The sequence below is a fragment of the Papio anubis genome, chromosome 16, assembly GCF_008728515.1.
Source record: "Papio anubis isolate 15944 chromosome 16, Panubis1.0, whole genome shotgun sequence".
Taxonomy (NCBI): domain Eukaryota; kingdom Metazoa; phylum Chordata; class Mammalia; order Primates; family Cercopithecidae; genus Papio; species Papio anubis.
Window position 1 is genome coordinate 69,993,892 of NC_044991.1, and position 15,100 is coordinate 70,008,991.

Consider the following 15,100-nt stretch of genomic DNA (forward strand, 5'->3'; position numbering starts at 1 on the left):
TGCCTAGGAAAGTTCTTAACACATAGCTGACATACGCGCTTGCTGAAAGAAAGAATAAAAACCTGGGCTAGGTATGGACTGAGCACTGGTCCTTAGGAAAGCAACTTTGCTAGGCCCTACTCAACTCCACATGATTCATGAGCTGTGGATATACCTCAGGCATTATATATACTGCTAGTATTTGCCCATATAGTGAAGTGAATTTTTTCCAATTCCAGCCACTCCTATGGGGTCTTCACATAGTGGTTTCTGGGAAGTTTATGCTTAAGCTGCCTCAACACTGAGATTGAACCCAACAGAAGCACATTATGTGGACATAAAGCCAGGATCATGCCTTTCTGAGTTATATCCCATGGTCCATTTGCTGGGTAACTGGCTCTCAGCAACTTCATAACCATGCAACCCACACCCCTCTGCAGGAGGAGGGTGAGGTTGTCAGGAGAATTCTAACTTCAGGAGCAGCCCCAGTGAAAGGAGAATTTCAAGAGAACTCATGAGACTTTGGGGGGTGGACAGTCATTCCAGTGCCCTCCAGAGAACCCTCTCCCATGGATATTTATCGAAGAGAATGGTGCATATGCTTGTGACAGCAAACCATGGTCAGTGCTTGGAGGTAAGGCAGAGCTTTTACCACTTTGGGCTTGAAGGTAGTTACGGCTTGACAGGTAGTTACGGTTTGACAGGTGTCAAGGTTGGGCATCAGGATGGAAGTGAAAACTCCCATTAGAGCACAAAGTTCTGGGATCCAGGTAGCAAGACTCATGCTATTTTCCTCTGGGAAAAGCCAGCTGTCACCTACTAGAAAGACAAAGTCCAAGCATCCAGCACAAGGTAAGAAGCAGGAACACAGGTAGATGTGGCAGAGGCAAGCATGCTCTGAGTGGATGGGATGTAGGCAGGGAATGAGGAAGACAGAAGGCATGTTTCAGAGAGACTACCTTGAAACTGGAGGTGGTGCAAGGTTGAGCGCATGCAATTAAATGGACCACAGGTAGCGTTGACATCTCCCAACACAGTTGCCCAGTCTTAGACCAAAGATCATTCTCCAATGAGCAGCTGATGCTGACTCCCATGAGTCCAGGGTGGCGAGTATTTCACCCTGGGGAAGGAGATTCATATGCCTATCTACTACATAAACCCTGCATAGCTGGGGGGATTTCTGGGATCCTCTTCACACGAAGTCTGGGTCAACAGAAACATTTCCTCAGGCATGACTGAATGACAGACCCATCTGAGAAATTCTAAAAGACTCAGGAAGTAACCCAGAGGGTAGGGACTCTCAGCCAGTGCAACGAAGAGCACAGTAGCATATCAGCATTCCTAAGATACCAGTTGCTTCTTGGGAAAGAGCATCTGTCCTGCACAGGACCCAAACAGAGTTTCTCAAAATAACGTTCAGAACTTGTAATGTGTTCCAAATTCCTTCAGAGAAGGGGCTCTAAGACAGTGAGTCAGACAATGGCATTCTAGTGCCAGGCAGAGGGAGGGAAGTTACATCTGAGGGTCTGACAAATTCATTGCAGCAGAAATGGAAAGTCATGTCAATTAAAGCAACATGGATGAGGCTGAAATCAGAATAGTCCCTAAATGGGAGGATTGAGAAGCACATAAGGAGAGGAGGACCCATGATGTCTCTGGAGGCAGCAGCAAACTGCACCACAGCCCAAAGCATGACACATGGCCATATGGGAGGAGTGGAGAGAGCCCACAGGGGATTACCTAGAACTGGATGGCTGCCGAGAAACTACTGGGAATCTCCAATCTGTAGAACACTAACAAACTCGTGGGCCTGGCATCCCAGCTACCCCTCCCAGGGGCTGTCATAATCTCCATGCAAATCAGTTTTATTTCAGTCCCCCCAACCAAATGTCACTGGGTATGATGTCATCTCAACTACCTGTACTCAGGACTTACGGCCTCCGAGATTTAGCAAACCCAGAAACCACATCTCCCTGCTGAAAAACATTCCAATGTCTGAGACTAAATATGGCAAAGAAGTGGATGGGTATGAAGGAGTGGCACGCCTTTGAGGACTCTTGACGCTGTACCATAAGTACTAACCACTATGAGAAATCTCCCTCTATGCCTACACGGAGCTGATGAGTATATTTAAAATTATTTTAAAAGAATTAATAGCTTCAGGGTACTTTTCTCTGTAAGTGAACAGTGTGCTAATTTGCTCAGTGTTTTGGTGGTGTTCTTTATTTTTTTAAAGACAATTGCACGAGATTCTATCCAAAGCCCTCTAATTCTTCCACTTCAGTGGTCTGAATCCCACTAATAAACAATCAGGACTTTAGACTCCCTTAATAATGGAGAGAGATTCAAATAAAGATGCTTTGCCACTCTCTGCAAATTCCTGGAGGTGCTGCCTGTTGAACAGGCCGGTAAAATTATGGATTTATTCAGGACTGATTGCATTGAGTATGTAAGCATTTCTGAAGGATTAAAAGAAAGAGAGAGAGAGAGACAGAGAGAGATGTTTGTGAGCTGAATGAACGGAGAGGATTGCAGGCTCTATGCTACCCAGTCTGGCACGGATCAAGGCTGTGTTGGGAGGAAGGGACATACTTACTGCACGGATGAGCAAGGACCCGGACCTCGTCCACAGCAATGTAGCCAGGATGACCCTTCAGTGAGACGGATTCAAATATCACCTGCAACACACAGGGCGGTAGTCAATTTCACAGAAACGGTTGTAGGCATTCATCATAGGAAGGTGCCCGGCCCCCAGCCCTTTATATTTCAACTTCCCATCAGAGGCTATCCAAGAAACCTTCTATTAAGACAGCACGCTACCCTGGCAATTGACTGGGATTTTCAACACAAGGCAAAAAGGCCACACTTTGGTAGCTAGCAAAGGAAGAGCCAGTTGCATGGAATATTTTTAATGAATTTCAGAAATAACACTTAGATGCAGGAAAAACAACCCAAACACCAAGGTCTTGGAAACCCCAATCTGTATCTTTTTCACTGCAGCTTCAAGGGTCAAGCCACAACTTGACCATCCTTCTACAGAGAACTACTTTCTAATATCCCAACTTTCTTATAAAGGATAAGAGAGATGCCTACTTTGGAAGTTACCATAAGCCAAGGAGGGTTTACCATGAGTTGATTCTACATTGCCAAGGAACGTATTACATTTGAATTTATAATAACACTCTTAAAAATAAGTGGCAATCAACCTCTTGGTATCCAGGAGTAGAAGGCAACTGACTTCCACCTACACTGCTATTTCCATAAAAATTTTGTAATGTATTTAGCTTCCCTCATCACTCAACCCGTATCTTCACCAAGTAGATATCAATGTCTGTGTGGGTAGCACAACCAACATCCTTGACCTCTCTAGTTCCAATGGCCTTCTCCAATCCACTTTAGCCCTACTTTCACCTCATTTTTCACCTTCTGGAAATTGGAAATTTCACTTTCCCATACTCCAGCACAATCTCTACCCACAGTCTTCTCCCAGTTGACTCCTCTTGACCTGCTCCTCAGGCACATGTGGTAGCCTGGACCTCTGCTTTTCTTATCTAATCCTTGGCTTATTAATGCAGAAGGCCCAGGCTACCATGTGAGCTCCTCAGACTCCATACGAGTCTCTCCTAAAGCACCCATTCCTTTGCACCTTTATTTCAGCTTTGCCAAGCCTACAACACAACTGCCTTCTGCAATCCTGTACCTTACACAACTGCTGCCCTTTCAACATGCACCCATGTAATCCCAGCAGACACCCACATCTTCAAGAGGCAAGAGGGAAAGAGAGGGACTGACTTCTAACTTTTTACCCATTGACTTGATATCCAACCACATCATTCCCTGCCTCTTCTTTGCAAGGAACACCAGTGCTCTTGACCCGGACTCTTGCTATATTTTCCAGCTTTTGGATTCTTTTTGGTTTTCTCTGTCTATCCTATATCTTCAAATCCTCCCTTTCATCCGTAATTCTGACATGTCAACAGCTTCTCCTATTCTTTAAAAACTACCCTTTAGCAGTAGGTTTTCTGTAATACCATCCAGTTGTGTTTCAGTAACACTTACAAATCTCAGTAGTTTTATCTTCATTCACTCCCAACATTCCCTGACTCTCCATTGCAAAATTTCAACCTAATATGATCTGGATTCCATGTTCCACACTTCCCCTAAAACTGCTTACACAGAAGATACTAAAAATCTTCTAATTGCTAAATCCCGTAGATATTTTCAGTCTTTATCTTACTTTAAGAAGGATGATAGTGCAGTGCTTAAACTCTGGTTCCAAGTACCTAGGTTCAAGTCCTGGCTGTGCCACTTGCTAGTTAGTGGTCTTGGGAAAGTTACGTTACTGCTCTGTGCCTCATTTTCTGCATCTTTAATTACAGTGTCTACCTCATTGGGTGACTTTTTAGATTAAGGGAGTTAACACCCCACTTAAAACAATGTATGGTACATGGTACATTCTCAAGAAATATTTATTAGAATTATTGTCACAACTTGACCACTCTTCTACAACTGTCAGTGTTCATGGACTCTCCATTTCTGAGTCTTTTTTCTATTTAGGCTCAGATAACACTTAATTCTTATGATTTTTCTCATGAATCTGGCCCTGTTCTACCATAGGTCTGTAGGCATTGCTCCTTCTCCATCTGCCTTCTAACGTGGGCTCCCGTTAGTCATCTTTTCACTGCATACGCTGTCCCTTCAACAGCTGCCAATGCACTGATAACTCCCAAGCCCAGCTCTGCACCCTAGATCTTTCACTCACACATCCATCTTACGTATCCAGTTCACAGATCCGTGTTTCTACCTAGGTAACACATCAATGACGTGAATGCAGCAGATTCCGCACAGCTTCCCCCTCAAACCTTTTCCCTCATTGACCAACGGGCCATTCTTTCTGAAATATGGAATATGGTAAGTGGCACTATGACCCATTCAGTCACCCAAGCTGGAGACCAGGGTGGGCCTCTCCTTCTGCCTCAGCCCTCATCTCCATTTTCCTTTTTATTCTACCTTATTAGCATTTCTCAAATCTTCCCATGTCATATATCTCTGCTATTAGGATGAACCACTGGAAGCAGGCATTTTTTTTTGAGGTAAAAAACCAGCCAGACATCAGAACCACTGCTCTTGTTCATAGTGTCTTCAGTTTTCATCTCCAACACCTGACAGCCTCTAAAAAGCACCCTCCCTCTCCTGTGTTTTACTCCTCAGTTCAAGTCAATGGATAGAATACAAGGTAGACGATGAGACCAACAGGAAAACCTCCCTGTGAAATCTTTTTGTGGCCTACGTGGTCACTCCAGGTCACTAGATTCAAAGACTAGTGTTCTCACCAGGGCCTGGAACTCCAACAGCTGTAACAAAAGAACTGTGGAGAACCAATGGGAACCACTGGAGATCATGGTGATGGCTGAAAAGAGGCAGCTTCCTTAGGTGATAGGATCTGTTGTGAAACAGCATGTGGCTGCCTGGGAGTTAGGTGAAGTGCCTTGGGGATGACAGTCACACCATAGAGCTGTTGCTCCAGCATGACGGCCACTCTGGAAGAATAGTTTACTAAGATAGCAGGGTCCTTCAGAGAGACTCAACAAACAAAATTATTCAAGAGGTAGAGGAAAGTTTGCAAAAGTAACGTGCTAGCCACCTCATCTTGCAGAGGGAAAAGTAAACAGAAAGCCTTCCTGTAAATAATCATGTGTCTAATTATATTTTTTAATAATTCAAAGGAAACCAAAAGCAAAGTTCATAGAAAAAAAAGCAAATAGAACATACACAGTAAATGCATTTAAAAGAAATAGCACAAAAGCATTCAAACTGTGTAATAAAAATGACAAAATAAAGAAAAAATGTTTCTGTTGTGACAATAAATATAAATGGGTTAAAATACAGAAAAGCTCTCAGACTGTCTAAATAAACAAAGTCTAATTGTATGCTATAAGATGAACACCTAAAACAGAATGACTCAATAACATTAAAAAGAACAAGTTGAACAAAGACATAATAAAGAAATGCAAATAAACAGAAAGCAATTCTTGCAGAAATAATGTGAGAGCCTCAAAGTAGAATTTTAGCTGAAAATAACAATGAAAAAATTAGGTGGATTAAATGGTCATTTAGAAAAAACACATTAGTCAAGAGACTTAAGTGGAGAAAATGATGTAAAAGACATGGATTGAAGACTTTAACCTATGTCTTAGACTTTGACTAATCATATAGGAAAAAGCAAGTATATATAACATAAATAATAATGTATTTCCTAGATATACGTTAATAAATATAAAGACAGAATGAAACTTCTATTCAAATGCTATGGCTCAGTTGCAAAAAAAAATCATATAGTAGGCTACAATATAACTTCAATAAATCCCTCGAAGAAGAAATTGTTTAGTTTTGGGCCTATACATTTTCTAACCAAATGAACTAAAACTAGAAATTAGTGACAACGTCTTAAAAACCAACTTATTTAAAGTTACACAATGCTTTCTTAATAACTATGGTGTCAAGTGTGCTTTGCATGTTAGCAAAAATCTAAAACAAAATTAAAAGTCAAATGACAGGCTGAGAATAATATTTGTAACACCTGTGTCAGCTAATATGAAAATATTCTTTTTTGTGTGCAAAGGACTCTTGAGAATCAACAGAAAAATAAATAAACCATTCCAATTAAAAAGTGGCCAATGACTTCAACAGGTAATTCACAAAAAGAGGAAGTAAAAATGGTAATAATCTATGAATGTAATTGTGTAAAATGACACTGAGGATGATCAGAAGGTGCCCCAGAAGACACCTACAACCTTGGAAGGAGATGATCACTCCATCAATATGCTTCTGATGTAAAGCTCCTAGCCACAGGAAGTCCCGCCCAGTAGATAGCCAGCTCCAGTTCCCAGGGACAGACACCACAAGGAGACAAGGTGACGCCAGGACCCTGGGAGATGGAAAGACCTGCCAAGGTGTCCTGAGGAGAGGGAGAATGGTTATCTCTGACCCAAGCACACTCTCAGGAAAATTCAACCAAGGCCCTCGAGGAATGAAAGTCAGGAAATGGGAGAGTCAGGGGAGTGAGTAGAGAAGTCTAGAGGTGACTCTGGTGTAGCGTTTTCCTCCTGTCTTCAAGAGGCAGGGGAGTAGGGATGGGATGGGGAACTCACACAGGCCATGCATACCCAGTGGCACTCCAAGTCAGTATATGGAGGGCGAGACCCTGAGTACAGGGACTAGAGCAGAGGGCCCAGACTGAGAATTCCAACTTCTCTGTAGATGCTCTTCAACTCCGAGGCTGCCATGTGGACCTACCATCTATTGCACATGCTCCAGCCCATGGGTCTCATTAGAGACCTCCTGGTGCAGGTGTTGAAGAGATGGGGCTTGCATGGAAAGGTGAAAACCTCTCCCTGTGCATGAGGACTTGTGCAAAGCCAGGAAGCAATTCCCCACAAGAGGCTCTGAGATGAGTGATGCGCAGCCCCTCCAAAAAGTGGTTTTGGTCACTTGGAGGAGGGTGTGGATTTATCAGGCCATGGTTTAAAAGACCTGGTGCTTTAACTTCATCTTTTATAGTTCTCGAGCAGAAAACTTGAATGGCAAAAATTTCAAGGGGCTGCAAACATCTTCAGGAGAAGAGAAAAATGCTGTCACATCAGAACTCCTCAAATATACATATTATCATGGGGAGGGATTGCTTAGGGTAAAATTAAGTGAGATACTTTTTACCATATCAGCCCAAGGAGACCTGTATAAGACAAGGAGGAGGATTTGATGCTTAGTGGAAAGAAGTGGGATGGATAAGGGAGCAGGTGGAATAGAATTCCAAGGGTGGTAGAGTAGGCCCCTCACTGTGATAAACTCCACTCCACTGTGATAAACTCCACTCCACTCCAAGCTACTAAATCTACAGAGTGCCAGATAGCAGGGATTTCCTGGGAAAGGGACTGAGTTTCAAGTCCAGTTGAACCAAAGCTGGGTGAGTCCTTAATTTCAGCGGCCTATATAGTGATTATAACTACTGAATAAGATATAATTTTCTGTAGGCAGGTGATAGAGACTAGGGCAAGCAGATGGTTGCAAAATTAACAGAAGTTCTTTTATTTTTTTTTAATCCTGAAATAGAAAAGTTCAGAATCATTAGAAAATATGAAATCAAATTAGTATCACCTAGAAAGGAGCTGTGATCTGAAGTACACGTGACTTAATAGCCATTCAGCACTAAGTGGTGACCACATTTAATAATAATGTATTGTGTATTTCAAAATTGCTAAAAGAATAGATTTTTTTTAGTGTTCTCAGTACACAAAAAAAGTTAAGTTGGTGAGGTAATGGATATGTTCATTAGTTTGATTAAGTATTTCTATAACACATACATAGATCAAAATATCACACTATACCCTATAAATACACACAATTAATATGTGTCAATTAAAAGTAAATAAGCCCCTGCTTTCCCAAGAAAAGGCGCATGTCAGGAGATGGCTGGTAGAGGTTAGGTTCTTACCCCAGGCCTTGCCAAAAGTCTGGTGCCAGAAAGCTTACTAATGAGAAACAGGAAATTTCAATGTTTGTTAGAGAGCTAAAAGTCAATTTTAGAACTATAAAATATGACTTTAATAAATTAATACAGAAACCATCAGGTCCTAAGCCCAGTAATTCATATTTAGCCCACAGAATCATATGTACAGGACCAGATCTCCAGGTCTAGTGAATTTTAAAACCCATTTTGCTAGTGTCTTTTGATTTTCTGATAGGCCCCCTTTTCTTGCCACTGTACCTATGTGTGCATGTGCAAGTGTGTTTTGAATCTGAGAGTCTGTGGATGTTTGCCCCTATGTGTGCACTCTGCGGTGTTTGTGGCTAAGTGAGTATCCATTAGTGACTGTGTGTGTATAACATATCTCCAAACTGCTGCTTGCAGCCAAGGAAATGTAATGAAGCTGCAGTAGCCAACAAGGTTCTAATCAGAAAATTCTCCCAGATGAAGCTGCTTATCCAAGGGATGGCAAGGAGGTTACTGAGTATAGGCTAAACAACACTGGCTATTTATTTTAAAAGGGCTTCCTTCCTCCTTCCCCTTTCTTTCTTTTGCCCTCTTTTCCTTTTTTCTTCCTTCCAACAATTGCTGAGGCCCACTGCAAGCCTGCTGATAGGGTTTGGCTCTGTGTCCCCACCCAAATCTCATCTTGAATTATAATCCCTATAATCCACACATGTTGAGAAAGGAACCTGGTGGGATGTGATTGGATAATGGGGGTGGTTTCCCCCATGCTATTCTTGTGGTAGTGAGTGAGTTACCACAAGATCTGATGGTTTTATAAGTGTTTGACAGTTCCTCCTTCACCAGCCCTCTCTTGCCTGCCACCATGTAAGACATGCCCGCTTCCCCTTCTGCCATGATTGTAAGTTTCCTGAGGTCTCCCCAGCCATGCAGAACTGTGAGTCAATTAAACCTCTTTTCTTTATAAATTATCCAGTCTTGGGGCAGTTCTTCATAGCAGTGTGCGAACAGACTAATATACCTGACATGATGATACATATATGTTCTCTAATTCCATTTGCAGAAGGGCCTGTCCTAATATCCTCTCCGTTCTACTGATGAAGAAACTGTGATTCTGAAATATGACAGGATATAGCTAACATTACACAGCTAGGAAGAAGATTCTCAGCAAGGGCAAGCTATTTTCCCTAAAGGCAAAGCAGAGCTTGGAGCCAGAGGACCTAGGAAAGATTATGGGGATCTGAATTTACCAATAGTGCTTCCTACGCTGGAAGATAGGACATGTTGCTACCTAATAGAGGGGGCTACTGCACAGATCTCATGCCTCTCATAGGGTGTGAACATAGAGGGTACTCCAGAAATGTCCTTTTCCCTCCATGCCTCATCAAAAAGCATGGAAATGGTGTGACTGTCCCAGTACTGCGTCAATTTTCTTGTTCATTGTACTTCCACCTGTGGCCCCATCCTGTACCCATTTGCATCTGGTCCTATATATCGGGTTTCTAATTGGAACCTTAAAGCCTCACTGACCATGCCTGTGAGCTTTTAGAGACACTTGATGTCTATAGTCAATAATACAGTGGTGACAGTCTAGGGAGTAGGGTATCTGGGATCTGCTCTCAGCTTTGCCAAAAATTTGCTATGTGCTCTTGGACTTCACTATGCAACTCTGGACATCAGCTTTATCATGTACATCCGGGTTCAACTATGGCCTGGAAGCCAAATCCAGCCCACCACCTGTTTTTGCACATAAAGTTTTGTTGGAACACAGCTGGGTCCATTCATTTACATATTATCTATGACTGTTTTCATAGTACAATGGCAGAATTGAGTAATTGCAACAGAAACTGTATGGCTTGCAAAGACTAAAATATTTTCTTTCTGGCCCTTAACAGAAAATGTTTGCCTTATCTACAAAATGAGGATAAACCTAAGTCACATGTGCCAGTATGCATTCTGTAAATGTCTATGGATAGGAAGACTATATAATTTATCACTGAAACTGGGGCACACTATGAAATGGATGCTCTTAATTTCACCAGGATAATGGGAGTAAACCAGGGTTGTCCCAGCAAACCGAGATGTAGGGCCACTGGTCTGCAGAATACTATCTCTATAGTCAGGTGGTCATCCGACAAAAAGAGGGCCAAGATCAAACTTAGAGGAAAGACAGTAAGTTAAACACCAACAAATCCATTTATTTCTGACTCCTCAGAACTCCCACATGGGTAATTGTGAGTCTCCTAGAACCAGATACATCACACAGCTTTTTCAAAATGCTGTGACCTCCACCACATCAGCCTTCACTACAGAGAGTCTTGGGGAACAAATGTTCCACAGAGCACACACTACAAGTCATACACTGGGTATTCTTCCCAGAACATACAAGCAAGAACTGATCCCCTTGTTCATGCAACTGTGCAGGTAGAGAATATAGGGCTACATGCTTAATGCAATTCTGAAACCCCAGAAGCTCTAAAACAAGGTTCTTCACCTTAGTATTATACAAAGTAATTTGGTGGTAAAACCTGAACATAGTCGAATTGGCCTGATACTACTTGCAGTCTTTATTTATCCCATTTCTTGTGAGAATGTGTAAGTTTTGCTGTAGAAATATTAGATTTGGTTACAGGGTACTGCCTCAGACCCTACCAGGGCTGTTATAAAATACAGAAGATATGTCAATATATTACTAAATTCTAAACATTCTGAATTCCGACACATATCTGACACCATCAGTTTCAGGCAAAGGTTTGTACTAAAACATATTACACAAAAGGAAAAGACACAGAAGTAATGAGGCCAAAGGTATATAATTAGTCTCAAAACATCTAGGGTAAAACAGGTCACACTGTGGGTAACACACGTTAAAAACAAAGGACTCTCCTTTTAGCCACTTTCATTCATAGGTTCCTGCTGTTGAAAAGAAGGGAATAGGGGCTTAACGTCACACCAAATGACAACAGTCTACCCTGACCACCCCAAGACCAGCTCTGTCCCACTCACCTCTGTGTTACCAATGCCTGAACTGGCCTGGCTCACGCAGGAAGCAAAATGACTGACAAGTAAATGAGAATAGAGAGCGAGTGGCTGAATGATGGTGTGATGAGTTCTTCCAAGAATTCACTCTCTCTTTTTCTCTTTTCTTCTCTTTCTCACTGCCTATTTCTGCTCTCTTCTCACTTTCTTAACTTCCTGGCTTTGGCTCTTGGCCACCCATGGACAGGCCAAGGAGATGAGGTTGGGGGAGAAGCAATGGAAACATGGCCACAAACAGGGCTATTTAGGACCATCTCCCAGGCTGCTTGGATATCTCCAGGGTTGTGGGAGTAACCTGTGCTGTTCGACAATCCCTGCCACAAGTATCTTATTATCTACTCCTTTAAGTCTCCTGACAAAGAACTCCAAAATAAAAACCTTAAGAAAACCCTCAACACAGACCAAGGCACTACAAGAGACAGTTGCAAGATTCTCCAGCAATGGAGGATGAGAATGAGCAGAACCAGCACCCCATAAAGGCCAGGTCCCTTCTGAGAGCCCAGCCTTGGAGTCACCCCCTTCAACTCCCCACCCACATGCTCTAGGCATGGCTAAGCCTTTCAAGAACTCTACTAGGGGAAATTGTAGAGCCAAGTGGTTAAGAATTATGATCTGTAGTAATTTGACAACCACCAGCTACTGAAGTGTGGCTAATGAGACTGGGAAACTGAACTTCTCATTTTACTTAACTTCCGTTACCTTAAAATTTAATTTAAAAACTGATACCCAATTCACTTAAGAATATTTGGAACAACTTGTGTATATGTATCCACTTCTTCAGCTATACATTTTATGAATCTAAATACAGATCAGTATTACTAATGAAAATAAAACATTTAAATTGAGACTTACTGTAAGTGTAAAATATAGACTGAATTATAAAGACTGATAGGGAGAGAACAGAAAACATCTCACTAATAACTGTTTAGATTGATTACATGTCGAAGTGATAGTATTTTGGATACATTGGGTTAAGTAAAGTATATTATTAAAATTGGGAGGCCAAGGCAGGTGGATCACAAGGCCAGGAAATCGAGATCATCCTGGCTAACACGGTGAAACCCCGTCTCTACTAAAAATATAAAACATTAGCCGGGCTTGGTGGCGGGTGCCTATAGTCCCAGCTACTCAGGAGGCTGAGGCAGGAGAACGGCGTGAACCCGGGAGGCAGAGCTTGCACACACACAGATTAATTTCACTGATTTCCTTTTACTTTTTAATGTGGCTACTAAACATTTATAAATGGCACGTGTGGTTCCCATTATATTTATATTGGATTATACTAGCTTAGACAGTGAAATCAAACAGAATGGATAAAAAGCAAGGCACTACCCCCGTTAGAGCTTGGGTTATCACTTACCATTTCTGAGCCTTCGTTTCATCGCCTATAAAATGGGTATAGTAGTACCTGCCTCAAAGGATTGTTGTGAAGATTAAATGAGGTAATGTATGTGAAATATTTTGTACTGTGCCTGGAACATGATAAACACCCAATGAACGGTAGGTATCATCATCACCACCATCACCATCATCATCATAACCTCTCCCCGATTTCTAAAAGGAATTTCAGGAAATGCATCATGAAGAAAAATAAAATTATTCTAAAAGGATATCACAAGCCATTGAGGATAAAATTGAAATATGCATGGCAAAAATCCAGGTTAAATATTGAGGGTAATTGAGTATTAAATTCTGATTTCTCGTTACCAAGGCAAAAGGGAATAAAGCTTGAATTGTCTCATTAAGGTAAACCCAACAAGTGATCTCAATAGATAAATGTATTCCTAACACTAAAATCTGGAAGAACTGTACCATAGATATTAACTTGGAGGAAGTCTAAGAAGCCCTCAGCACTGGTTCATCTTCTGCTTCCAATGCTAGAGAAATTTCTCCAAAATGCAGATGTGACTGCCTCACTCTCTAATCTAACACCTTTCAACAGTGCACGTGGTGATTAACTGCAAATGAGCACAGGGTATCTTACTGGGATGATGAACATGTTCTGGACTGGTTTATGATGACGGTTGCACAATTCAATAGGTTTTCTAAAGTCACGGGATTGCATACTTAAAATAGGTGGATTCTGTGATTATGTACATTTTACCTTAATAACATTGTTAAAAAAATAATAAAACTTTCAACAGCCCCAAGCCAAGACAATGTGGAGAGTGTTCCTCTAAGCATGCTTTATGGATTGGTGCCAATCTGTGCAATGTGTGCATCAGTTCACAAGGAGATAAGGAAGGAAAGAGAGAGAGGTTTAGGAACTGTTACGGCAATTTGGCATTGCCATGATTTTTTTTTTAACCACCGTTTATAAGAGTATTGCTCCACAAAGAGCGGGGAGGAAAAGCATCCCTTCACCATGGGCAGTAGGAACAGCACTGCTTTAAGCTAAGTTCCATCCATTAGCCTGACATTAAAAGCCCCCCATGATCCGCTTGTCCCTGCAGGCTGATCTCCCTGTCTGTCCCCTTTGCAATGTACCTTAAACAACTTAGACTTTCCAAACTCTGCCATCATCTATCATCCACCCCTCTAGCTCATCGGACACACTGTCCTTGACAACTCAAATGCCTTTCCCTCCCTGCCTTTTAAAATAAATTTGTATTCATTCTTCAAGATTCGTCTTAGATGTCATCTCCTCTTACAAACCATCCTAATTGCCTTCCCTAGCAAACACCCCATTCCCCAGAGGGTGATCTTTGACTAGTTAACTCATCTCTCCAAACCTCAATCTTTTCATCCATAAAGTAGGATAGTACTAGAACTTCCTTCATCATGTCATAAGCACTGACTTTATAAAAAGGAATCAGTGCCTATGTTCCTCCAGCATCGTCAGGAGCCACACGCATCCTGGTATATTGTCATTTTATTTACATATCAGTCTTTTCCTACAAACAATGAATTCAAGTGGGGCAGGGGCTATATTGGGTCACCTCTGCAGAGCTTGGCTAGGAGGAGAAGCCCAGTAAACACGAGTAAATAAATGAAGTCCTTTCTAGACCCAGCACCTGTATGGAGAGCAAGAGGTGTATAGATATATCACTAATTTTCAAACATAAAACCATGGTAAATGCCATACCTGATAGAAATGCGGCCAGAAAGTGCTGATGGCGAGCTCTGCCTTCACCCAGCCCTCAGTGACGACCCCGGACACATTCCAGACGGGGTTCCCTTGGGGGCCACCATTCACCTTCACGTAGACGTTCAAGGCCCCTGGGCTGGACCTGTCACGGCTGGAGAAGTAGTAATGGAAGTCGATGCAGTGGGTATCATTCTCCTTCAGGGTCGGCAGGAGAAGGTGGGCCTTCTGGCCAGAGGCTCTCCCAGAGCTGTTCACCATCATGAAAGATCCTGGAGACCCACAAAGCAGGTGGGAAGTAGAGACAAAGAGAAAGTAAGAAAATACTTCTGAAAACCAGTCATACCCATAAACATGGTGGCCAGAGGAGCGGCCAGAGATCAAGTCAGTCTAGGAGGGCCTGGGTGACCCTGTGAAAGCCACATCTCTCTGAGCCTAAGTATCCTCTTCTGTATTTGGGAATAAAAAATCTATTCAATAAGGTGGTTTTAAGAACTAAGAGATGGTAA

General features: G+C 42.1%; 1 protein-coding gene and 1 long non-coding RNA gene across 15 annotated transcripts in view; one reads left to right on the top strand and one right to left on the bottom strand.

Moving 5' to 3' along the window:
* Positions 1-15,100, bottom strand: part of PTPRT (protein tyrosine phosphatase receptor type T) — a 1,118,479-nt gene that overhangs the window by 705,051 nt on the left and 398,328 nt on the right. For all 14 annotated transcript variants that reach the window (XM_017944806.3, XM_017944803.3, XM_017944801.3 and 11 more), the window contains exons 3-4: positions 14,592-14,863; positions 2,576-2,657 (exon numbers count right to left, since the gene is read on the bottom strand). In XM_017944806.3, the coding sequence (XP_017800295.2) occupies positions 2,576-2,657; positions 14,592-14,863 (354 nt within the window). The remainder of the gene's footprint in view (positions 1-2,575; positions 2,658-14,591; positions 14,864-15,100) is intronic.
* LOC116270699 lies at positions 533-9,597 on the top strand. Its single transcript, XR_004178864.1, has 3 exons — positions 533-613; positions 4,788-4,890; positions 9,531-9,597. It is a non-coding gene; the product is annotated as an uncharacterized LOC116270699 (long non-coding RNA).